General features: G+C 47.0%; 1 protein-coding gene across 4 annotated transcripts; it reads right to left on the bottom strand.

Annotated features, from left to right (window-relative positions):
* On the bottom strand, window positions 1-23607 carry HDC (histidine decarboxylase). Of its 4 annotated transcripts, none has more exons than XM_047739205.1 (12): window positions 23488-23607; window positions 20746-20918; window positions 17040-17153; window positions 15961-16083; window positions 13471-13605; window positions 13085-13228; window positions 12540-12606; window positions 11538-11700; window positions 11356-11446; window positions 7204-7302; window positions 1604-1705; window positions 1-1460 (listed from the first exon to the last, which is right to left on the bottom strand). In XM_047739205.1, the coding sequence occupies exons 1-12, from the start codon at window positions 23516-23518 to the stop codon at window positions 711-713; spliced, it is 1992 nt and encodes a 663-aa protein (XP_047595161.1). In that variant the 5' UTR covers window positions 23519-23607; the 3' UTR covers window positions 1-710. The 4 variants fall into 4 exon arrangements, with proteins under 4 accessions (XP_047595161.1, XP_047595162.1, XP_047595163.1 ...); XM_047739206.1 differs by lacking the exon at window positions 23488-23607 and adding an exon at window positions 22247-22381; XM_047739207.1 differs by lacking the exon at window positions 1604-1705.
* Between the last annotated feature and the right edge of the window lie 1069 nt (window positions 23608-24676).

Raw genomic sequence — 24676 nt, forward strand, 5'->3', positions numbered from 1 at the left:
ATATTTTATTTATTTTAAAGAGGGAACCTTGAAATGTACTGAAGGACTGGGGGGTGCTGCTGGACCATGAGTTTCTGATCAGTTATGGCACGATGGAAATGGCATGGGCTTTATTGAAGACAAGGAGACCTGGCTTTGCCCATTTACAAGCTTTTGTGACCTGGGGCCTCAGTCTCCTCATTTATAAACCGTGAGTCACAGTGCCTGATTCAGACTGCCTGCCTTCTTCATACCAAGTGCTCCTCCAAAGTCATTCTTTGAGAGTTAAATCCACATCTTCAACATCCTGAAAAGTAGACTCTGTAAGCACATACATTAAGGCTCCAGGATGAGCTCTGATGAATTTGCCAATGTCTCAGTGGTCAATTAAGTCACACAGGATATTTTTTCAGGGACAAGTACAATTTATTTCTACATTGTATCTCATATCACAAGCTGAACCACAGAAGGTGCCTGTCAGTACCCTTCCTGGGGTCCTTTCGCTCTGACCAGATGGCTGGGACCTTCTAGAAGTACCATGCTGGGTTAAGCTCCCCCATTTGTATCGTATCATGGGTCACGAACCTCTGTGAGAATCTGATAAAATGATGGGCTCTCTCTTAAGAAAAATGCACATACACATAAGCGCACAAATTCAGCATATAATTTTGAAGGGCTCAGCAATCGTCTGAAACACATTCTTGGATTCGGGCTGAAACCCCTGGTCTAAACTAAACCATTGCCTGCAGAGGGCAACAGGGTAACTGGAGCCCACACTGAGAGCTACATTCAGGAAAGCTTGGGACACTGTAAAACTTGATGAGTTTTTTGAAGGCACTTTTCTTCAGCATCATCATCTCTTCTGGGAACCTAGAGAAGATTCTGGCCCTAGAGGAGCCACCATTCTTCACAGAGCCATCCGTGGGCGGCAGCTTCTGAACACTCACAGGCATGCTGTTGCAACTGAAGGAACGCACTGCCTTCTTCTTATTTTGCACGGACAAGTAATTGAACAGGAAGGAGGACAGCTTGTGCTTGGTGACGTCTGGAGCCTCTTCGGAAAAGCAGTCATCATCAAGTGGGTCCAGGAGCGTTTCAAGATGGCAGCTGTCTTCCCTTTTCATAGGACTCGCTCCTACACGCTGAGGCTGCTTGATGATCTTCCTGGCCTGCGCTGGGACAGAGCCCGCCCCATTGGAAGACTGAAGGGACATTCCATTGGCCAAGGCTCTGGGGCCTGTGGTTTGGGGGATGAGGTTCCCAACCTGAGGGCTAGGTTGGGAAGTACAGTGCTGACTCAGGACGAGAGTAGCAGCATCTTGAATGAGATTCCAGTCTCTCAGGATGTCCTCTCTGGTGGTGAACTGGGATGTCACAGTGAAACGGATGATCAGTTTGTCCTGGATAGTGGCCGGGATGAGGAAGAGACGGCCAGCTTTAGCTATTTCCTTTAATACACTTTCTGTGAGACAATTAGGACCCTGTTTAAAGAATAAAGAGAAATGACATCTATGTCACATCCCCTTAAGCATCCCCAGAAGCCCAGTATTTATAGATCCAAGAGGCTGAACAACCATCAACTAACATAATTATGAGCCTTGGGATATGGCATTACTGGCATTACCTTTAGACGAAAAACCACCAGGCCAAGGTGCCTCTTGGCAGGAATTTCAAAGGAAGGGTCATTCCTGACCAGAGACTCAAAATATTTTGCCATTTCAGTGCCCTAAAATTGTAAATATAGAGAGAACTGAGATTAATAATCAGGAAAGGGACAATTCCACATAAAGTTTCACAGGGCTAAATGGGTTTAAACGTGACACCTTTGAGCCACAAGAGTTCTGAATGGCTTCTGCCTGATTTTCTCCATTTGATGTAGCTCATATTCCAAGCTGGGAAACCTCCTGTGAGCAATGTCCTATGGCTTGTCATCATCAGATCCACCTCAGGAACTCATTTCTGAGGGCCCTCTTTCAGCTCAGCCCCAGAGCCAGAAGGCATGTGTTTTGCCATCTGTGAAATCTGGCCTCAGATCCTGGGCTTCACAGGTTTCTGACTAGTCAAGGTGGCAAGCGAGGGCCAAAGTCCAGCCCATTGTCTGCATTCCCAGCCAGGTACTTTGTATAGGCTGGATCTGCCCAGAGGAAGAGATTCTTGTTTTCACAGTATGTACAGGCACCATGTGGGTTCTCAACAGCCCTGTCCTTATCCTAAGCCTACGTCTTTCCCTTGCCTGTCAAACCTTTTCATACCTTCCCTATACCTCACACGCTGTTTCATGACCCCCTCTTTTTTTTTTTCCCATTCCACAAGGAATATATTTTTTATACATCCTCCCCACATACATCATAGAAAACTCTCAGGGCACCTCGGTGGCTCAGTCCATTGAGCACCTGCCTTCAGCTCAGGTCATGATCTCAGGGTCCTGGGATCGAGCTCCACATCAGTTTCCCTGCTTGGCGGGGAAGACTGCTTCTCCCTCTCCCTCAGTGGTCTCTCTCTCTCTCTTAAATTAATAAAGAAAATATTTTAGGGACACCTGGGTGGCTCAGTGGGTTAAAGTCTCTGCCTTCAGCTCAGGTCATGATCCCAGAGTCCTGGGATCGAGCCCCACATTGGGCTCTCTGCTAGCAGGAAGCCTGCTTCCCCCTCTCTCTCTGCCTGCCTCTCTGCCTACTTGTGCTCTCTGTCAAATAAATAAACAAAAAATCTTTAAAAAATCTTTTTTAAAAAGAAGAAAGAAAGAAAGAGGGAGTGAAGAAGGAAAGAAGGAAGGAAAGAAGCTCTCTGCACCAGTTTAACAAGCACAGAATTTCTCTTTGGGATGAGGGGGAAAGTTCTGGAAATAGTAATGATGGTTGCACATATTGGGAGCATACCTAATGTCACTGAATTGTACACTTAAAAATGGTTAAAATGGGAGTTCCTGGGTGGCTCAGTGGGTTAAAGCCTCTGCCTTCAGCTCAGGTCATGATCCCAGGGCCCTGGGATCAAGCCCCACATCAGGCTCTCTGCTCAGCATGGAACCTGCTTCTTCCTCTCTCTGCCTGCCTCTCTGCCTACTTGTGATCTCTGTCTGTCAAATAAATAAATAAAATCTTTTTAAAAATGGTTAAAATTGTCATTTTTACATTAGGGATATTTTCCCACAATAAAAAAAATTTTAAAACTTTGTACCATATTAATCCTTCATTGAAGTTTATGTCATTTTTTTTATTTCCTTTTTTTTAACCTAAGATTATTAACTAAACAAGGACAGGACTTACCTTTTCTTTCATTTCTAAAAAGTTTCAAGCATCCAGAAGGATCTCCATAAAATATTTGCTAATTGCTCTCACCTGGTTCTCACTGAATCACCTGGTTCTCAGACTTGATACTCAATTTCAAAAGAACTCAAAAGATTTTAGCTAATCACACCACTTTTGCCCCAGTTTCTCAATTTCAGACATTACACAGTCAGTTATACAACGCATACACTTGGCATACAGACAGTCCATCATTGACTGCACTAGGTCAAGTTTAGTTTTTGTTTTTTTTTAAAGATTTTATTTATTTATTTGACAGACAGAAATCACAAACAGGCAGAGAGGCAGGCAGAGAGAAGGGGGAGGAAGCAGGCTCCCCGCTGAGCAGAGAGCCCGATGCGGGGCTTGATCCCAGGACCCTGAGACCATGACCCGAACCGAAGACAAAGGCCTAACCCACTGAGCCACCCAGGCACCCCCAAGTTTAGTTTTAATAGAAAAGTTGGTAAAGCTGATATCAAGGGGCACCTGGGTGGCTCATTCAGTTAAGCCTCTGCCTTCAGCTCAGGTCATAATCCCAGGGTTCTGGGATCAAGCCCCATGTTGGGCTCCCTGCTCTGCGGGAAGCCTGCTTCTCCCTCTCCTGCTCCCCCTTCTTTGCTTTCTCTCTCTCTCTGTCAAATAAATAAAATTTTAAAAATAAATAAGTAAATAAGGGGCACCTGGGTGGCTCAGTGGGTTAAAGCCTCTGCCTTCAGCTCAGGTCATGATCTCAGGGTCCTGGGATCGAGCCCCATATTGGGCTCTCTGCTCAGCGGGGAGCCTGCTTCCCGCCCCCCCACCTGCCTGCCTCTCTGCCTACTTGTGATCTCTGTCTGTCAAATAAATAAACAAAATCTTTAAAAAATAATAAATAAATAAATAAAATAAAGCTGATATCAAGCAGGATGTGGTCAGGTAGGCTCAGCTGTTATACCAGAAGAAAAAGCAGGAAGGATGTTGGAGGACCTCTCTTTCCTTGAGTACACTGGGGTCTTTCTTTTCTTTCTTTTTAGGTTTTGATCTATTCTCTTTAAGCATCTAATCTCAAAGACTTATCATACCCTACGTGGTCGCATACTTTCTTACTTTCTTTTGCTTCCCCATGTTCATGCCACACTCTTGTTCTTCCGTCTTAACTTCTCCATTTTCTAAAAGGGGCTCAGGGAAAGGGACTTCCCCGAGGTACAAGGGGCAGAAACCAGGTCTCCTGGTTACCAAGTATGTGCACTTTCCACCATGTTCTGCTTGCTCTCCCACCTCCCAGCCTATGATGTAAGCTGCTTGTGACAAGGTAGACGCAGGGGCCAGGGGAGAGGGGAAAAAGCTCAGCATCCTTGCCACCAGAAACCACCTTCACGGATGAAGAAAGCATGGCTACTACCCGTGCCCTGAACCAATCTAGGTTGAGGGAGGGCAGACTAGAGCTGCAAGGCCAAATACAGCGCTTTCCTGGAACATAGCCATGCCTATTTATTTTTGTATTGTCTACCGTGGCTTGTGTGCTACAGTGTCAGAATTGAATAGTTGCAACAGAAACAGTATGGCCCGCAAAGCCAAAAACAGTTACTGTCTGTCTTTTACAGAAAAAGTTGGCCAATCCCAACTGTAGGTGGTAGGAAATGATGAATGATGATGATGATGATGTTAATGAGAACAGTCATCTGTTACCATTAGAAGAAGGGGGAAAATGGAGGAGTGGGGAGGGGAAGAAAGAGGAAGAAGCACAGGAAGGAGGAGGAGGAGGAAAGGAAAGAAAGAATATTCATTGAGTACTTAAATGTGTATTAGGTCCTGTACTAAGTAAGGTTTTTATATGTATCATCATTTAATCATCACCATTAACCTTTGAGAGGTATTATCATTTTCCCATCTTATAAATCAGGAAGCCAAACACAGAAAGTTTAAGTAATTTGCCCAAGGTCACCTAACAGTAAAGGGTAGAACAGAAAAATCAACCCCAGTTTCCATTCTCTAAAGCATTACTGTATTACAGAGAGATACACATCTCGGTTTTATATAACCTCCAAGAGCTCATGTAGTAGAAGATAACCCAAAATTGTGCAGAGAAAAGGCCTTCCACTCTTGAGCGGTGTAATTACCATCTCTGAGCCCCACTTATAATATGGGGCTGGTCAGGGTGCCCACTCCAAGCTTTGTTGTAAGAATCTGATGAAACAGTAGGAGGTTAAGACACTATGCAAGTAATAATTATGATCTCAGTCAAGTTGAAGAAATAAAATTAACTCACAGCAACTCTGTTTTGGTCTACCCCTTACTGTTGTGGGACACTGGTAACCTGTGAGCTCCGTTTTAAAAGAGTGCTTAAGTAGGTGATCTTAGGAATGCCAAGGAAGCAGTGATATGACTGCGGCAGACAGAGTAGTCAGGAAAGCTCCTGGGAGAAATGAAACACAAGACTTTAACAGCATTTGGAGAACAGAAAGCAATCCAGAAGGGCAAAGCACAGGTGAAAGTGCAGAGGCAGGCTGAGCACATAGCTCTAATGGGTCGGTGAGAAGCCTGAGCTGAAATAGAGACTGCTACCCGGGTCCTTGACAGCCAAGCCTAGAAGTGTGGGTCTAGTGTCGGGAGTCGGGGAACTGATGGGAATTCAGAGCTTTGACTTGCAAGAGGAGCATTAGGGGAGTTGGCCAGACCTACATGCTGGATATCCAGTCCTAAGTTGTAAGCAAAAATGCTTTCCTGGTGACTTCTAGCCTCCACTGTCTCATTTCCCGGCCACTACCTCCAGTCTCGAGTCTGAGGATCTAGAGAGAGGACCAAGTGCCTGATGTCCCGCACTCCATGCTACATGACAGCCACTCGCTGATAAACACCCAGTCGCCAAACACCTGGATGTTTATTACGAATGTAAAATCCCCAACCATAAACCAGCCATGCTTACTGCTTCGACCATTTCATTTGGTTTTGTGTTTATCTCATGAGGAAGAAATTCCCTAAAGGGAAGGTGGAAGGGGAAAGACAAACAGTAATAACGACAATGTCTTTGAACTGTCCCGTGGCTTTTATCAATGGCTTTGCCTTACTCATAGGCACTCAGAAAAATGAGTGAAAAGTGCTACTAGGGGCCCCTGGGTGGCTCAGTTGGTAAAGCAGCTGCCTTCGGCTCAGGTCATGATCCTCGAGTCCCAGGAACGAGTCCTTCATCGGGCTCCCTGCTCAGCCAGAGAGTCTGCTTCTCCCTCTGACCCTCCCCATCTCATGCTCTCTCTCTCCCTTTCTCTCTCATTCTCCCTCTCTTAAATAAATAAAATCTTTTTTTTTTTAAATGCTACTAGCCAAAATTCTTAGTGAAGTCCCACCTCTATCATGAAGAATACAACAGAGAGACAGTGCCTGTCTCACTTACTTCTGGGTTTTATTTCTAGCACAATGACTCTGTTGCTGTTGTTGTTGATTTGGGTTAAAATAAAATGTACCCAATAGACCTTCTGTAAATAGGCACCGATATGATGCAGAGAGATTTGTTCCAGACTTGGTAGGTCTACATGTCCAAGCCAGAAGAGCCATGTCTCAGACATAACCATAAGGGACACAAATTTTCAGGCTGTTGTGATAATCAGAGTAATTTATAGAAAGATATGTTCCTACCCCGGACACATAAGCTGCCCTTTGATTTATTTGCTTTCTCTCTCTGCAAAACAGGCTCTCAGGCCATCACTACCAGGTGCATGGTGACTAACAGAAGGAATAATGAGACCCTCCTGCAGGGGAGCAGACAGCAGATAGCCCCCCGCCCCACCCCCAGTGTCGTGTTCTTGCTCAGGGTCCCTCTAGCTAACAAAGAAATGGCTACCCTGAATAATCAAGTCCCAGGAGCCCAAGAACAGGCCCAGACACCTGAGCCATACACCTTAGGTCCCCTGGGCAGAAGCCAGCTTTCCTCCCCACAAGGACACACAGCAAGACTACGTACATGTCTGACGTGAGCTTGAAGATTCTTCACACCAAAGGACCGAATCACGAACCAGAGTTTGATAGACCGAAACCGGCGGCTCAGGGGGATCTGCCAGTGCTAGAACAAAGGCACAAGGGCTGATGAATACAGGCAAGAGCCCTGCTCCCTCACATACTCCTTCCTCTGCCTGTCCTGCCCTCCAGGGATAGACAGTGTCACCATGACTCTGGAAGTTGTTGCTAAGAAGAAGCCAAGACTAGTTACCCAAAGGATGTCTTGTCAAGGGACCAAATCCTGGGGAAGGTGGCCAATAGCTACCATTGTCCAAGAGCATGGCAAATGGAAACCAAGTCCATGACTCTGAACCAAGGAGAAGCCATTTTGCTTCAAATGTTACTTTCAACATTTCATCTCAGGCCAAAATTCAAGATGGGGCAATGTATTTTTCTTCTTGAAAAAAATCTAAGTTGCTCAAATTGCAGGGAATGTAGTTCTATTTCTATCACCCCCCACCACCACCAAAATGTAAAGAACAGTGCTCAAGGGCTGGGACGCTATAGCCCCGCAGACATGGGTTTCTTCTCGGGCTCTGCCAATTCCTGGGTGATGCCCACCCCACCACCCAGTAGGATGGTGATGCCACCCCACTGGCTCTTCGTGAGGCCAAGAACGAGCAGCACCTCCGATGGAAGTGGCATGAAGGGAATCAATTGAGAAGAGCTTCACCAGAAGTCATCAGCAAGTGGTGGCTATTTAGGTGATAAAAATGCAAGCTACAGATAGATCACAGCAGTCCTTCTACCTAGAGCCCCGATGATCATTATTTAATCTCACTGTCTGGTCACGACTTCTTCCTGGGACACTCCTATGACATTCCTGTGCCCTCAGGAGACATGACTCCAGCTTTCAGGTTTCAAATGAGCATCCACATCTGGGCCCCTGTGAAACTAAAATTGACCCTCTGTTCCTGTTAACCAAATCAACAGAGCTTAAAGTTCAAGGCATGGGCACCCTAGATTGAAACATTTTCAAAACAATTTCAAATCAGTTTCACACATCTGGAAACAGACCAAAGGGTTTGGAAAACACTGACGGTTGCCCTGATGAGTAATGTGTTTTCTAGTGACCTCTTCTTCAATGCCAGAAAGCTTCACCAAAATTTCTGTTGACTGAAAATAAATATTTGTCCCACTGATATTTATGTACTCATCCACAGGATTGCCAAAACCTCTAAAATGTGCTCACCTTCACCCTTCACACTCACTTCCTGACCTGGGCAGGGGCACTCTCCGTTTGGGGACACTGCTCCATTGTGGATGGACAATGTTTCTCCTATGTCAAGTACTAAGCCTCTGTTTTCCAGCTTGGGGACTTGTTTACCAGCAGAGGGCATCAAAACCTGAGCACAGGACAAAATCCCTGGGACAGGGAAAGCAGTCAACTCCATCCCTTATTAGAGGAACACTCTAGGAGAATAACAAAACATGGCTTCCCAAATGGTTATGACTAATTGGCTACTTTATCTCACCAGCAAATTAAAACGAGAGGCAAAGACTACTTTATTTTTTTATTTCTTCACACTCTATTCGTATCCCCGGTTGTTCCTCTTGTCACTATTCCAAAACCAATCCATGCTGACCCAGCTAGATGATAGTCTCAGAGCAGAAAATTTGGACATAGAAAAGGTGATGTGGCGCTTCTTTAACTCAAGACATCCCCAAGCCTCCTCTGTGTCCTTCCGAGGTTTTGCAGGTCTCCCCAGCCACAGGCAAGACAATGCCCCATCCACTAGTGGGAGCTTGATGTTAGAAAATGTAGCCCTGATTTTAGGTGGTGCCCGGGCTCAGGGATGAAGTTCCTAAGCCTTCTCTCCCAGGATGCTGCTTATTTCTGGCTCATCTCAAACATGGCTGCGCTTCTATTTAAAGCTACAGCCACCTGGGGACAAAGAGCCTGGGTCAGAGCAGCAGCGAAGACTTCCAGGATCACAACAGATGAAAGCTTCCATTTTCTAGAAGTTTCTTTGAGACTTGGAAATGGAATCCAGAGATTTAGAGGTGGGGGAAGGAAACGCATAAAGCCATACCTTCTGGAGGGGGAATATAAATAATAATGCTCCCCAGACCACTGTTAAGAAAAGTAGAATTCAATATTTTTTTATAAAATGTTATCGAGAAGAGAGAGAACACCATAAAATCTCCAAACTGATGGGAACGAACCACAGAAAGACCTTGGGACACTGGTGGGAACAAACAAGCAAACAAAAGGTAACAGGAGATCTAAAATGGGGGAAGGTAAGATAATGCTCTTAAGTGATGATGATCCAAATACACTTATAGGAGAATGAGTATCATTTCCCATTTCACACTCAAGAAAGAAACTTAGAAGTATCCCTGAAGAGATCTGCCCCTTAGGATGCTGTGGAAATGTTTTTTAATTAAAAAATTGCTGAAAACCTACCAGACAGAGCAATGAAGATGAAAGAACCATTATTTGTCTACTTTTATCAGCCTCTCAGGGGTCTGTAAGCTTACAGACCCACTCCAATCAAAAAAAGAAAATATGGCAATGTACATTATAGATGACATTGACAATTTCCGGGGGGGGGCGTGGCAGGGAGGAATCTTGAGTCTGTTACTAGCGGACACCTGATTCCAAAGGACATTTAAAAAGCGATAGCATCAATTACAAAGTGTATGGTAGCAAGCATTTTCCTCACTAAAAAATTCTCCTCCTTGAAAAAAGAAGTTTGTATTTGCTGATCAAAATGGACTTGAGAGATCTGCCATGAAAAGCCCAAGCTTTTCCTTTGGGGGCCCCTTCCCCTCATGAACCTCACCTCTAAAGGTAACCAGAGTCAACCACTTGTGAATAAAGGAAATCTTAATCCCTTTTAAAAAATAAAGAAGAAGAAGCAGACTCAGAAATGTAAAGGAAGCCTGAGCTGGTCTGAGGGAGAATAAGCAATGCAATCAAGAGATAACAGAGCTATTATTTTAGGACTAAAAGGCCAAGACAGTTCAGTTGTCCAAGGAGACAAGACAGAACCTTCTCTTTACAGACTGAATCACGGACCTCAGGCACTATTCTCTCTGCCTCGCTGCTTTAATTCATTTAACCTCATGACAAGCCTTAGAACCCAATATTAGTATCATTATCCTAATTTTACAGATGAGAGACCAAGACAGAGAGGCTAAGTCATTTGACCAAGGTCACACAGGTTAGTAAATGGAGGAACAACAGGCCAGCTGGCTTAAGGACCTCAACGCATAACCATTCTCCAGCGAATCTCTGTAGCTTCAAAGAAGAATTTTTAGCAATATTACCCCTACCATTAATTAATTGCCACATTCCTAGGACTGTGTTAAGTGATCTACGTGTATGTTCCCATTTCACCCTCACAGCATCCCTGTGCTCATCTTACAGATGAGGAAGCCACAGCTCAGAGAGGGCAGCTGAGTTTCCCAAAGGCGAACAGCTGGGGTAGCATTTCAAACCAAGCTCATCTACTCTGCTCTGCTGCCTCCCCTTGGCCACAGATATAACTTGTTCACATCTCTGTCTCCTCTACAACTAAAGGAAAGGTTCCTCTTCAAACTAAGGGGTAAATCTCAAGAATTCACTTCCCCAGGAGCTAGTACAGGCTGAGAATGTGGGCAGATTCAAGAGACGGATGTGCAGCTAGCTGAGAAGGCCACGACTAGTTGGAGAAGCTCAGGAAGGGTGCCTGTGCCCCACCCCCTCCCGTGGAGCCTCCCACCATGATGTAACGCCCTGGGGACAAAAGATGAAGGAGATTCAAGCAAGGAGCCTCTTTCCCTACCTAAGGAGATTCTCCGCCCTACCCTGCTGCTGGGCACTAAGCAGAGCAGATTATCCAAGCTGGAGACAGAAGGGAATGGACCCACTCATGGTAGAAGAGGCATCTCTGGGGAGTAAGGAGTGCCACGCATATTCAGGAAATGGCCATACTGCCTCAGAGGTTGGTCTCATTTTCTAGGCTTTTTAACAGTCTTCTGGGTTTCATTCTATATGCTTAGAAACCAAAGGCATACAGCAACATATTATGGGATGGGCTCACAATATGCCAGTTTCGGACAGAAGCCAACATCAAGGAGACCTTCTGGGGTCAGGTGCAGTCCATCCCAGAGGCCGCTTCTGGCCACTCACCATGAAGTCAGTGGCCATGCCTGAGTTGGCATGCCTGAGGTAGATGGGGTTCACGCTGAAGGTCTGCTGCAGCTTGTACTTGTCCTTGACCCTATGGGTTACCAAGCAGGCATTAGTGGCTGAGGCCTCTCCAGAGGGAGCAAAGCTTTCCCAAGGGCTGGAAGCTTGGCTGCCACACTCACCAGAAGCCAGTACAGTCAAAATGCACCATCATCCACTTGGAAGGATTAAAGGTGAAGGAATTGGCATACTCGATGCCCTTCAGAAACCCCCGGAACTCAGGGCACAGGAAGGCAGTGCCTGCGTAGGCAGCATCGATGTGGAGCCACAGTCCCTCACTGGCACCTGAGGAGGCAAAGGTCACCTGGCTGGGAGGCAGGACTGGGGGTGGGGGGTTGCCACCAGCCAGCTCAAAGTCATCTCTCGCCTGGTACAGTGGCTGGAGGGCTTCAAGAGAAGAGAAGAAAGGCTGGCCCGCTCTGGCTAGAGGAGCTGGCAAGGCACAGAGAGATGAGGGTGGGGACAGGGGTGGGGGCAGGGGTGGGGGCCTCCTAAGGGAAAATCCATTGAACCACAACTGGCCTTTTGCTCTCACTGGCCAGAGTGTCAGCACTCCCTTGGTATCAACCTAGAAGTTCCTGGCACAGAAAGCAACTCCCTACTGGCCCAGAGGGCAGGGGTAAGGCATCTGACACAAATGTTTCAGCGGGGATATCTCTCTCTCTTAGAGAGTTTCTTGCTTGGGGATTTTACGCAATCCCAAATGGGATTTCTTCTCCACCTATATCTTCCCCCATGGTTTCCCCCACCCTACCATTTTCCTTTCCTTAGCCTAGAATAGCAAATGTTCCATGGTGCCACCTTCACCCTGTGTTTCACATATGGCCTACTCTAGGTTTGGACATACACGTGAGAGGGCAAGAGAACCTGAGACTCTCCCACTGTTGCTTCCTTGAGAGGATGCAAGGTAAGGGCTGGGAGGATTTCTAACCCCTAGTCCACTGCTGGGAAAAGCAGTGCTCTGGCTGCATTGTGACAGGTGGCTTCTGTGGCTCTTCTTCAGCTCTCTGCACCGACCCAAGAGGGGGAAGATAATGCCACAGAGCTAGTTTCAGGTTCTTGCTCTAAGGGAACATTCTAAAGTTCATGACTTGTCTTCCTAGTCAGACAGGGCAGACACTTACAGATGGGGCCCAGCTCTGACAGGCAGTCAAATGCACAGACCCCAGTGGTCCCCAGTGTTGCACACACCTGAAGAAAAATCAAGAAAGTTAATGGTTAATGTGGGAAGGTGGGCTCATGTGACACAGTTGGCCTGGAAAAAAAAAGACTGAACCACAGTATTATCTAGCCTACCCATCCCACTGGAACAGCATGTATTTCACATTACACTTTACCATGACCCACAGTAAGAAATACAATTTATATAACAATCTAGTACAAACATACATTTGAAGGAAAGTTTCACCAAACCATACTACTCTGGTTACAGGAATGCACTCTGTTTCTATTCTTATTTGTTTCTTGTACGGATTATGACCCACAAAATTTATTTCTTAACACACCAACGAGTAGCAACTCATAACTTGTAAAATGTTGTACTTTTTTTTTCTTTTTTGCTTTTCTTTCTTTTTTTTTTTTTCAGCATGTTACTTGCTTAAATTCTGCCCAAATTCCTTCCTTGCCCCCAGGTCCTATCATTCTAAGCTAAGAACTCGTTCTAACTTACAAAAACAGGCACCAAGCCCCGTTCCTTGTCCTCCTTGATGGCTTTCTGAAGAGCTTCCCCTCGGAGTGAGAAGTTGTCATCCACAGGCAGAAACTTCATCTTCACCAGGGAAATCAAACCAGCTTTCTCCACTGAGGAGTGAGCCTAGAAGAGGACCATGGAAACCTGTTAGCCGAGTCCCCCCGGGGTTGCACACCCCCCAGGAACTGCTGAAGCCAGACTAGGCAAATCAAAAATAACATTTGCTGTGTGTCCTAGAGAGGACCTCTGAGGCCTGCGCCACCCTGAGCTCCAGCCTACTCGTGTCTAGAAAAAAATTACTCAAGAACTACGATTCCAGAAGCCAAGCACCGACCTCAGGATTTGACCTGTATTGGGCAACTCACCTGGTCAGAGGCATAGGCAATGAGCCGGGCATTCAGGGAGGACTCATCTGTCCCGGGTTCAGATGCTTTCATTTCCAGGATTTTGTCCTTCCTTGCTGCCAGCAAGGCGATCAAGGTGGACTCACTCACTGTGCTCTGTAGTGGAAGAAGGATTACAGGGGCAGCCTCTTCCTCTGGGGCCTGGGCATATTCCCCTGGCTCCTGCCTAAAGGGCTGTCCTTTCTCCCGACTCACAGACCTGTCCCACATTCTCCATTCACAGCACCCTGTGCCTCTCCTCCAACTGACCAGGGAAGTAATGAAAGCAAATTTGCACCTAATACCAACACCTTTATTAGAGAGGCCACAGAGACCAAAAAGAGAATGTTCAGCCTCTGCTAGATATAAATTTGCCTATAGATATGTTTGCTCTCCATGTAAACTTGCTAAAAATAAAGAGCCTTTAATTTATTCATGGAAATAGAGCTTGTTTCTAAAGGGACATTCCTGAGAGAGTGGGTCCTGGTTTAACTTGAGAGGCTGGTCACTCTGGCCTTGGCTCTGTTGCCAATGGTTCCTGTGATCTCGGGCTAACATTGCCCCTCTGGGAGACTCTTTTCCATTTATAAAATGAAAAGCATCCCTTCCGCTTGCCTCCCAGAGTGGGAGTACTGATTATCCAAATGAAGGCTGGATAGGATTTTGTTCTGGCCATGTCTGTGGGCACCCTGTGGGCCCCTCAGCAACCTCACAGAATTCTTACAGGTTTCTCAACATTCATTCACTCAGTCTTTGGTGTCTTTTCTTCTTGAACTCTTCCTACAGCTATAGCTCCCTGCTAAAAAGACCTAGCAGAGGGTGTTAACAGCAGAGGAGTAGTAAGAATAACAATGCTACCTTCCATCTACATAGCTATCCAGGGTCTACAAAATGTTCTGTCATCCCACTGGCTCCTCAATAAACCGCTCTGAGGTGCTTGTGATTCCCATCTACAGATGAGGACAGCAATGCTCAGAGATGTTACAGGACTGAACCAAGTTCGCAGGGCTGATGATACAGGAGGAAGCGTCCCTTGGATGTAGATGAACATGTGTTTAAATCCTTTCTTTCACTTACCAGCCCGCCAGCTGGGGCAGGCTTTCAACCTCCCTGAGCTCCAGTGCTCTTATCTCAAAGATTGGTTGGTGATGATACTGTCTACCTACAGAGTCCTTGAGATAATTAAATGAAAAGCAAAGTCACGTACAGCAGACATTTAGCATGTCCCCCAGATACACTGTCTGAAGTTGTAACTGTCTCCACACAACCCAGAAGGTCCACAGCATGCAGTAATTTTCCTTCAGTCTCGCTGCAAGACTGCAGAGAAAGAGCGAGTCACTGAGCTAGCAATGAGTCCAGCAAACTGTCCAGGTCTCATCCGGGAGCAGCATGGCTATTTTTATTTTAAAGAAGGTCTCACTTAGGGACATCTGGGAGGCTCAGTCAGTTAAGCATCTGCCTTCAGCTCAGGTCATGATCCCAGAGTCCCAGAGCCTGCTTCTCCCTCTCTCACTCCCCCTGCTTGTTTTCTCTCTCTCTCTCTCTCTCTCTGTGTCAAATAAATAAATAAAATCTTTAAAAGAAGAAGAAGGAGGAGGAGGAGGGAGAGAAGGAGGAAGGGGAGGAGGGGGAGAAGAAGAGGAGGAAGAGGAAGAGGAAGAAAAAGGGCTCATTGAACGTTCATATCCACTCTCTGAGGAAAATATTGTTGCTGTATTATTTGTTATTATTATCTCTATCTTATAGTTTATAAAACCAGGAAAATTGTGTATTACAGTAGAAGTGAAGAATTGATGGGTCCTCAAAGGTCTCACAACCAAGCCCTCATAAATGTAGAGGGTTTCTAGATGCAGAAGTACCCAGCAGTATGCACAGTCTATGCGAGACACCCAGCAAGCTATACCATATGGATGGCTCTTAACAAGACGAGAAATCTTTGAGGAACTATCATTTGACAGATACCCAAATGATAGGGCTGTAGGATAAGATAAATCAATTTATGGGGCTCATTTTTCTCACTGTCCAGGGTCTCCTGGACCCAGGAGGGAGGGCAGTAAGTCTCTACTTGCCTTCTCTTTTCCTTTCCCCAAAAGGTGTTCAATGAGACAAGGAAGGGGAGGGGTCGGGTGAGAAACAGAGACACCTGAATCCAGCAATACTGGAAATGTGATCATGGGTGGACTTCTGAATCTTTTTAGAAGAAAAAAGGGGGAAAGGAAGAGTGGAGGTGGCAGCCTCCGTGAGAGTGGTGACCGCGGCGGAGGCGGTGGCTCTGATAGCGGACTGGGCAATTGTGACGGCCATCAGGATAATGACGACGGTTAAGGGCAAAGGGATGATGGCAGTGATAGTGGTGGAGGGGGTGACGCGGGGGGACCTCTGTGGAAAATAGGAGAAGGCCCTCTGCGGGGTTGAGCTTATCTTTCACTCGTCTGCCCCCCAAGCTGGGAGGAGCTCTGCGGAGGTAGGCACCTGCAGGACGCCTCCTCCCTGGCTGCCGGGGTGGTGGTGCAGAAAGTGCTCCGGGAGTCCCAGCATTTTCGCCAGCCAGTCCATGACGTTCATCTCCAGCTCCGTGCATGCAGGGCTGGAGGCCTGCGAGAGAAAGCAGCTTCATCCAGGAAGTCCCCGGACACCAAGATTGCACCCCTCCCCCTGCCCCATCAGCCCCAGAAACATGTCTCTGCCCTGGCCCTCCCCGTCCCCATGCTATCAGTGGGAACCTGACCTATCTTCCCCCTGGACAAGGGCTCAGTGTCAGGCCCTATGCCCCATTCTCACCCCATCCTCTGCCAAACTGTAGCGGGGAAAGACATAGGGCTTTGGATCGCTGCCCCACCTCAACCAGCAGGAGTCTTTCCTAACTCCCACAGTTCTATGGAGAAACAGCCCTAGAAATGATGCCTTGCATTTGGCTTCCCTAGTCCCTAAAATACCCAGCTGAGCATCCTGAAGGCCAAGAGCAAGCTTTAGGACTAAGAAAGAAAGCACTCCTTCCTGGAAAAGATAGCAGCTCCCTCAGCCTCCGCTCCCAGCCATTCCTTCCCCGGACACACCCTATGACAGGTCAGGCTTAAAATATATATCTGTTCTTGGAGGCTTCTGGTGCAATTTAAAGCCGCTCAGCCCTTAGGGAATTATTAAGGGGAGCCTGAGGATAGATCCCTAAACCCTCACAGACAAGAGCACAGAGGAAGTTGTACCCACAGGCGCCAAAGTGCCTACTGAGGATCACAGACTGTGGCAATAACCAGATCTCAGTCCAAATGTCATCTCTGTCTCTATGCACTGTGTGATCCTGGGGAGGTGAAGTTATCCAAGCCTCAATTTCTTTACCTACAAAAAAATGGACCACTACTCATGATTCCCTAGGGTTAGAGGATAAGATGAGGTAGTTTCTACAAAGTTCAAGCTCAAAGAATATACCCATTGTTCATATTTAACTTAGAACCCCCATTCAGAGATCAGGACAAGATATGCCTGCCCAGCATGTCACTTTCTGCTACATGTCCAGCGGCCACCAGTTAACAGCTACGGCCATGGTTACTCACCCAGGTGAATCCCAAGCAGTTGATGGCATCGGCCAGCATGTCCCCCAGCAGTGATGGCCAAGAGGTGAGGGCTGGGTAGTAGGCGTGCATGTGGGGACTTTGCCAGTGTACCACCTGGAGGGACAGCATGTCCATGTGTGGCACCAGGAGGCATGTCTGGGAGGCTTCCCTCTACCAGAGACCGACCCTGGCCACTCTAGAGATGGGCTGACACTTGTAAGACAGTCAAGTAAATGACACAACTCCATAAAAATAAAACATATTCATGGTGTTCTTGCCACCCACCCCCATTTCTCATCCTCTATGCTGTTTCATCAGTGGAGCCTGTGTACGTATGCCAAGACCAGAAGGGAATATGCAAAATGAGAATCAGTATAGTAATTAGGGTTGTGGATTTTGGAGAGTGCTCACATTAGTCTCCACTGCTTATCCCCCATGCCATCCCTGCCCAGCAATAAAAGGAAGAAGAGACTATGAGCTCCAGAAGAAGAGGTTGCTTGTCCCATCCAGTTTCTTGCAAAAAGCGTCCTTTGTTTTTTGGGTCTCTAAGCTCTCTGGGCACACAGCTCCTGCAGAGAGGCAGTGTGAATGGATTCAAAGCTGTCCTTCATTTCCCAGTGAGGTTGGGGAAAGGAGAGAAAAGGGCAGGGAACTGCCGGCTCACAGGCCTGGGACCCCTACCTCCAAGTTAAGCCCTAGGCCCACAGTCAGACTGAGGAACCAGGTGAAAGAAGAAGCCAGGTGGACAGAGAGGGTCCCACCATAACAGGCTCATTGGCCTCATTAATTATCTAATCTGGCTTCATCTCCCTGTTGATGAAGATGCCCTGTTCATTTCTGCATTCATGCTTTTGAGCAATGCTATGTCTCCTGACAAGCAGGCACATCCCATACTGATAGGACCTTCCAAAACCTGCTAATTCCTAGAAAGCTACAAAATACTCATTTCCTCCACAAACTCTTTCCCAGTTCCCCAGCCCCTCTGAACCTTTCTCTGAACCCATGGAACCCTGTCATTCTAGATGTCCAATCCTACTGAGAACTCATTAGTCAACATCTTAGTGTATCAATATTTAGTGTGCAGAAATTCTTGTAATCCCTCATTGGCAAGGACAGTGTCCTAGAAAGTGTGTGTGGTAGAAGGAGCATAATATTCAAGTCCAAGGACACAGGTTCCAGTCCTACCTTTGTCCCTAACCAGCTGTGAGACTTTGTAGGTTTATTGTGAAGCTAAGGAACTTAAGCTCCAAGGTCCCATGTTTGTATGGGTCTTTCTGAGAAAGATACTTAATTTCATTTTCTTACAAGGGATCTCAAAATGTATATATGGTGCAGATCCCATTAAAAACAGGATACTCCTCTGCACCTTTCTTAACCTTAATCTCCCAACATAAAATAAATCCAGGAAAATAAATGTTTCCTGGGGTTGTCATGTGGACTGGTCTGGGAGGAAATTTGCAAAATGTAAAGCACTAATGTTAATGGTGAGTTAATCACATGGTGATAGACACATCATATAATCTGACTTGACTCTTAGATAATCAGACCTCTTCCTCCGATTTTCGCTAGGCAAAATGTGTAGAAGGTAACGACGGTATCTTCCATTTTCCCATACTTCATCTTATTTAATTCTCACAGTACCCATGAGATAAGTTCTCCCATTAACCACATTTCACAGATGAGAATCAGGGCCAGCCAGTGTGAAGCAGCATCCCCATGATCACACATACCTCACAGGGACAGATGACAGTGCCAAGACAGAAACCCAGGGCTGTCTGCCCCCAGGACCCAAGCAAGAAGACGTCCTGCCTTCTCTCCCTGTGCTGCTCTCTCTCCCCCATGAATCACAGAGGAGGTTTTTCTAACCAGAGTCAGAATTAAAGCAGAAGGGAAGTTCATCTCTTTGTGTCTAGGAGATGGCAGGGAGGGAAAAATCAGTCCAGTCTTCAATGAGGTGCAGGTCAACATGAGAAAGCAAAGGGCCAACCGATTTCAGGCCGTCTCTCAGAGGCGTTGGAAGACTGGGCCCTCTTTATCGGTATCCTTAGTGACAGTATTTTGGAAACCCCAAAGAAGGGCTTCCATCCCCTAACCCTATCAAGACACAATTATCTGTTCTTGCAAGATAAATATGATAAGATAAGCCAGAGGAACCCTTATCAAGAACAGACAGAACTCTCCTTCCAGAAATGAGCCTCTCTGACCACACCCCCAGCAACTGCGGGAATTGCAATCAATGAATCAGCTCATTTCCGCCTCCTCTGACAGTTGCTCTCAGCCTCACTACCAAATTACAGTTGGTCCCTCAACAGATTACATTTTACAGAATGAAATCCATGAGATAATCTTATCGGGGCACTAGCCTCCTGGGTAAAGCTTTACGATATGGAAATTTTCAAAAGATGCTTGTGAAATAGGCTGAGTGGTCAGAGAGAGGTGAGTAATTGACTTTATTCAAACTTGCCAACCAATACGGCTGCACAAACTTATTCTGAGTTTGGATAACTTGTCATCCCTGCCTCCGGGCATATTTCTGTCCCATCAGAAGCTTTTAGGGGATGATGGAAGCAAACCCCAAGTCAGTCCTGGAAGGTCTCTGAACACACGTGGTTCAGGACACCAATGCCCCAAGCAGACAGAGTGTAGGGAACAGCCTGTGTGTTGGGATCCCACTGAAAGGCAGCGCCTGGGTGCACAGGGTCAGGCTGGAGCATTCAGTTGGGGCAGATGCTCAGTGTAGAAGGAGCCTATGGAATGAGACTGGCTCAGGGCTAAAATCTTGGCCTACAAATTCTGTAACTTTGAGAAAACAATTAACATCCCCGAGCCTCAGGTTCCTCATTTGTGAAACAGGGAGTATAGGATCACTATAGGATAGAACAAGCCAGCCTGCAACGTGGCTCATCCAGGGCCCGGCATGTGACGTGGAGCTCAGTAAAAGGCAGCCCTTCTGAGGGAGGAGGACTGGTGTTCTCACTTTTAGCATGAACACCTTGGCACAGCTCGTTGCCCCTGGTGGCCAGGGACAGCGTCCCAGCCCACAGAGGCCACAGCTCAAGCAACAGCTGGTCTCTGTCTGCTCCCTGGCCCCACCAGTGCTGTTACCAGGCCGAACTCCTTGTCACGGGGACACAGATGATTCAGGGAAAGCTCCTTTCTACTCTTGAAAAGCAGCTCAAGCGTGAGACCTCCCCTTAGTGGGGAAGGATACCGTTCCCACCTCTAGGAGGAGAGAGGAGAGGGTGACAGGTCTCACTCAGCTCCCTGGGCCTCTCTAGGTGACAATCAGGGTACCCCCAGGGAGGGTGTTGTCTCAGCCTCCTTTCCTCCCTTCAGCCAGTCTCCGCATTCTGTGGGACTTCAGGGACTGTATCCAGCCTCCTCTCTCTGCCTGGCTCTCCACATTGGCCTTTCCCCTCAGGACCAATTTTCATTCTTACCTCATCCCATTCGATTTCCATGCATCCATCAGATGAGACCCTGAGGTAGAGTGCTAATGCCCTCCAGCCTCCCATCCAGCCCCACAGGGCAGCCCTGGCATCAGAAACCTAAGTTCAAAGTCCTGGCCCTCTACATGCCCACACGACAGGCTGGCACATTGGTGCCCAAGTGGCAATCTGACCCACAACAGGCCTCTCTTCAGGCCTACTGCCCGCCCTCCACTGCCCCAAAACCCAGAATCGCCCTTGTGGTGACTGTATCTCACCCCAGGCATAATGATTCGCTCGATGTCCCCAAAGATGCTGTCCCAGCTGTCAGGTTCTTCGGGCGCACTGTCAGGCAGCTGGGCTCGCAAATAACCAGGCCGGACGTCCGGAGTCACACGCCGCTCCCGCACGGTGCTCAGGTACTGACAGATGTAATCCACCATCTCTTTTCCTACAAGAGAGGAGAAGACAGCAGCCTCATGTCCCCCCACTGGGCCTGGCCAATCCATGTCCCACCCCCTTGGGTCAGGAACAAGAGACCTGGTGAAGAAGGAGGTGGATTCGTGGGCTGATGGGGAGAAGACCTGATCCCTAGCACCAGCCGTGTCTTCAGAATTTAAAAATAAGTGAGGGTGGCGGTGCTAAGTCAGTAGAGTATGCGACTTTTGATCTCAACGTTGTGGGTTCTAGTCCAGTGTTTGTTGGGGGTAGAGATTACTTAAAATAAAAAATGGGTGGGGGGTTGCCAGTTAGGCTCCGAGCTCTTGGTTTCAGCTCAGGTTATGATCTGAGAGTCATGGGATTGAGCCCTGCGTCAGACTCCAATCAGTCGGCTTGGGACTCTCTCCTTCTCCCCATCTCCCTCTCCACGCAACCCACCTCCCCAAATCCCTCTCGCTCCCTCTCTCTCAAATAAATAAATAAATCTTTTTTTTTAAATGAATGAAAAAATAAGTGAGGGCATGAATGACTTGGGGGGGGGGAGTGTGTGAGTGAACAAATGAACAAGAGAGAAAATCATGAACTATAAAACTCAAGCACTAAAGTAAAATACTTACTTTTCCTCCCCTTTCCCTTATCCATATCAAGTTTGACTCTCTCTCCTACCTTTCTTTTCTTCTCCAAAACAGAACATCTCATTAATTCTCTACCTTACAGGTTTAGTAGAAACTCTGTAGCTCTTTCTGTCCCAAAACTGTTACACACACACACACACACACACACACACACACACACACACACACACTATATTCTTCGTTAGCACAGAAGCTAAGCTCCCCTGCCAGGTCTTGACACAAGCTGAAAAATCTACTTGTTCACTATTCCCGTTGGACCAGTAATTTCTCACTTTTGGACCCCATGGACTTCTTTGAAAATCTGATGAAAACTATGGGTTTGGAGACACACACACACACACACACACACACACACACACATGGTGTATAATTTCTGAGGTTCATGAAATCCCTAAAGCACAACCATAGACCCAGACCAGGAACCCTGTACTAGCCTGAAGTTCTGGGGAAATGCAATGTCTTTTTGTTTATTTGTGTCAAGTGTTAAATTCCTGCTAGTTGGCATATAGTGTATTATTCGTTTTGGGGGTATGCAAGACCAGATCTTAATAACTCAGTTTCCCTCCCTCTGTTTGCACCAATACCTCAATGCTTAGGACATTTCTTAGATGCTTAAAAAAAAAAAAAAGCAAATGAATGAACAAATACATAAGGAAGAAAAATAGCCAACCCAAATACTCTGAACCGCCTCTAAATTATTTACTTTTTTTCTCCCCTTTCATTTCTCCAGGACGGGGCTTCAGTCTTCAGACGGAGTGCCTGTGTCTCTCCCTCCCTCCAAGTCTCTCTGTCTCTCTCTCTCTCTCTGCTTCTCTCCCTTTCTGCGTCTGTGTGTTCATCTCTCTCTCTCTCCCTGTCTCTCTCAATATCTGTAATTGCTTCTTAGTATTCCTTAGGCTTTTCTTCCCCTGCAAAAAAATAAAATAAGATAAAACAGAGAGAAGAAAGAACCTGATTTCTTGCCTCTGCACCAGCTCACACAAGATTCTCATGAGCGGGACCAAACTCAGAAATAAACTGGGAAAGGGACAAAGGGAGATTTGAACACCCTTCCCTCTCATCCAATCCTCCCACAGCCACTGCCTGTCACAACTGCAGTAGCACCCCAGCAGGGCTCTAGAACACTGGACCTGCCCATCACTGGTCCAGGAGCAACAGGAAATGTAATTGTGCTCAACACAGAGGCTGGATGCCCATGGGAACCTGCCTGTGGCTCTTGGGAAGCCCGGGGAATAAGTGAGTGCAGGCTTGAGTGCAAAGGCTGCTAGCTACTTAATGAGTTAGGTGCGGATGGAGGAGAGAGGAAAAGCTGGACCTAACATGGGACAATACCTTAAGACAAAGAAATTTCAGGCAACATAACTTATCCCTGAGGGGGAGGATATAAAAAGTCCCAGAGAGAAAAATTAGAAGTCGCTACCTCCTGCCCACTTAAGGAGCGATGCCGGGAAAACAAGCTAACCATTTGGATTCTCCCATTACTCAAGGCTTGCAATATAGTAGCTACTCACTAAATATTTATGAAATGAAGGACTAAGTGAGAGAAGAGCACTGACAGATTCACACATGGAGACATGAATATACAGAAAAGATTTTTGCAGTGACTACAGAACACTTGGAGAAATTTTTTTCTGCTTCAGAATGTGAATAATCCCTTTTCCCTATTAAGTGGATCAGGAATCCAAATCCTCTCTTTGTGAGAAAGGGGACAGGATAACTGAAACAGGGGAGAGTGGGAGAAGGACAGGGAGAGGGAGAATGAAAGAGAGGTTGAGAAAGTTTTCAATTCTGGGGTCCCGCAGTCCTTCCTCAGGAAAAATTTTGTGGAAACCAACTCTCAGAGGGCAATTCTACTGCTCCAGTCAAACGACAGCCCCCCACCCCCGAAGCTAAGGGCAGACCACCAGCCCTGTTCCTAGAGAGTAACAGGGGTGCCCCCCTCACCTCTCTCTCTGTACTCCTCGGGCTCCATCATCTCCCTGGGGCTGCGGCTGCGGCTGCGTTGCCTTCTCACAGACAGACTCGGAGGATGTGGAGGACGTACTCCTGGGCAGCCAGTGTGGGACCTTTATTTAAAAGGTTCCCCCTCCTTCCACTTTAGCCCCACCCTTCAAAGGCCCTTCCTGTAGGCTTCATGAACCCCACCCCTTTTTTCCCCAATTCTGATCAAGAGATCCAGGATAAAAGGCCCTTCTAAATTAAACAGTGCACTTAGCAACCCAAACCTCCAGGCAGCCTTTCCACCCCCGACCTCAGACCACAGAACCCACCCCTCACCCCCTTCCACCCCCACCCCCCGTACCCCGCCTTGGACAGAGCTCAGGCTCGGTAGCCAGGAACAAAGCCAAGGGTATGCAGAGTAAGTGGCCGGAATGATGGGTATTATGCCTTCTATTCCTTCTCTCTCAGCAGCAGGGAGGGAGGGAGGGACAGGCACTTAGAGAGCCGCTGCCCTGCTGGCCACACGGTGCTCAGGGACACGCAGATGCTATCAGGTAACACAGTGAATTTTCTAAATTACCACATAACAACTTACTGTTGTAGAGAGATGAGAAAACAGAGATAAGCAAAAAGAATAAAAATGGAAACATCATCCAGACTTCATTGTTTTTAGCATTTGAAAGGATGAGTGTGTGTGTGTGTGTGTGTGTGTGTGTGTGTGTGTGTGTGAGAGAGAGAGAGAGAGAGAGAGAGAGAAAGGGCATGCAGACACTACTGTGAGGAGGACAACATGACTCTTGGAGCCTCCTTCTGAGGAGAAAGTGGTCATCAAATGCATGCTCTGGTTTCTCTTCAGATGGCATAAATCTCTTGCCTTTTGCAAAAGATTTCTATGGAGACGGAAAAAGTAAAAAGTGATCAAATGCAGGGGACCTGGGGGGTCAGTCGGTGAAGCTCTGGACTCTTGGTTTGGGCTTAGGTCATGATCTCAGGGTTGAGAGATGGAGCCGCATGCCAGGCTCTGGGTTTACCGGGGAGTTGGCTGGAGATAATATCTCTCCCTCTGCCTCTGCCCCCCTCCCTGTGCTCCCTCTCTCTCTCAGATAAATAAATCTTTTTTTTTAAGTGATTAAATGCTTTCAAATTACCAAATAGAAGTTTTTGTTTCTAATCTTCATCTTTCTTATCCACT

This window comes from Lutra lutra, chromosome 7, assembly GCF_902655055.1.
Source record: "Lutra lutra chromosome 7, mLutLut1.2, whole genome shotgun sequence".
Classification (NCBI taxonomy): Eukaryota; Metazoa; Chordata; class Mammalia; order Carnivora; family Mustelidae; genus Lutra; species Lutra lutra.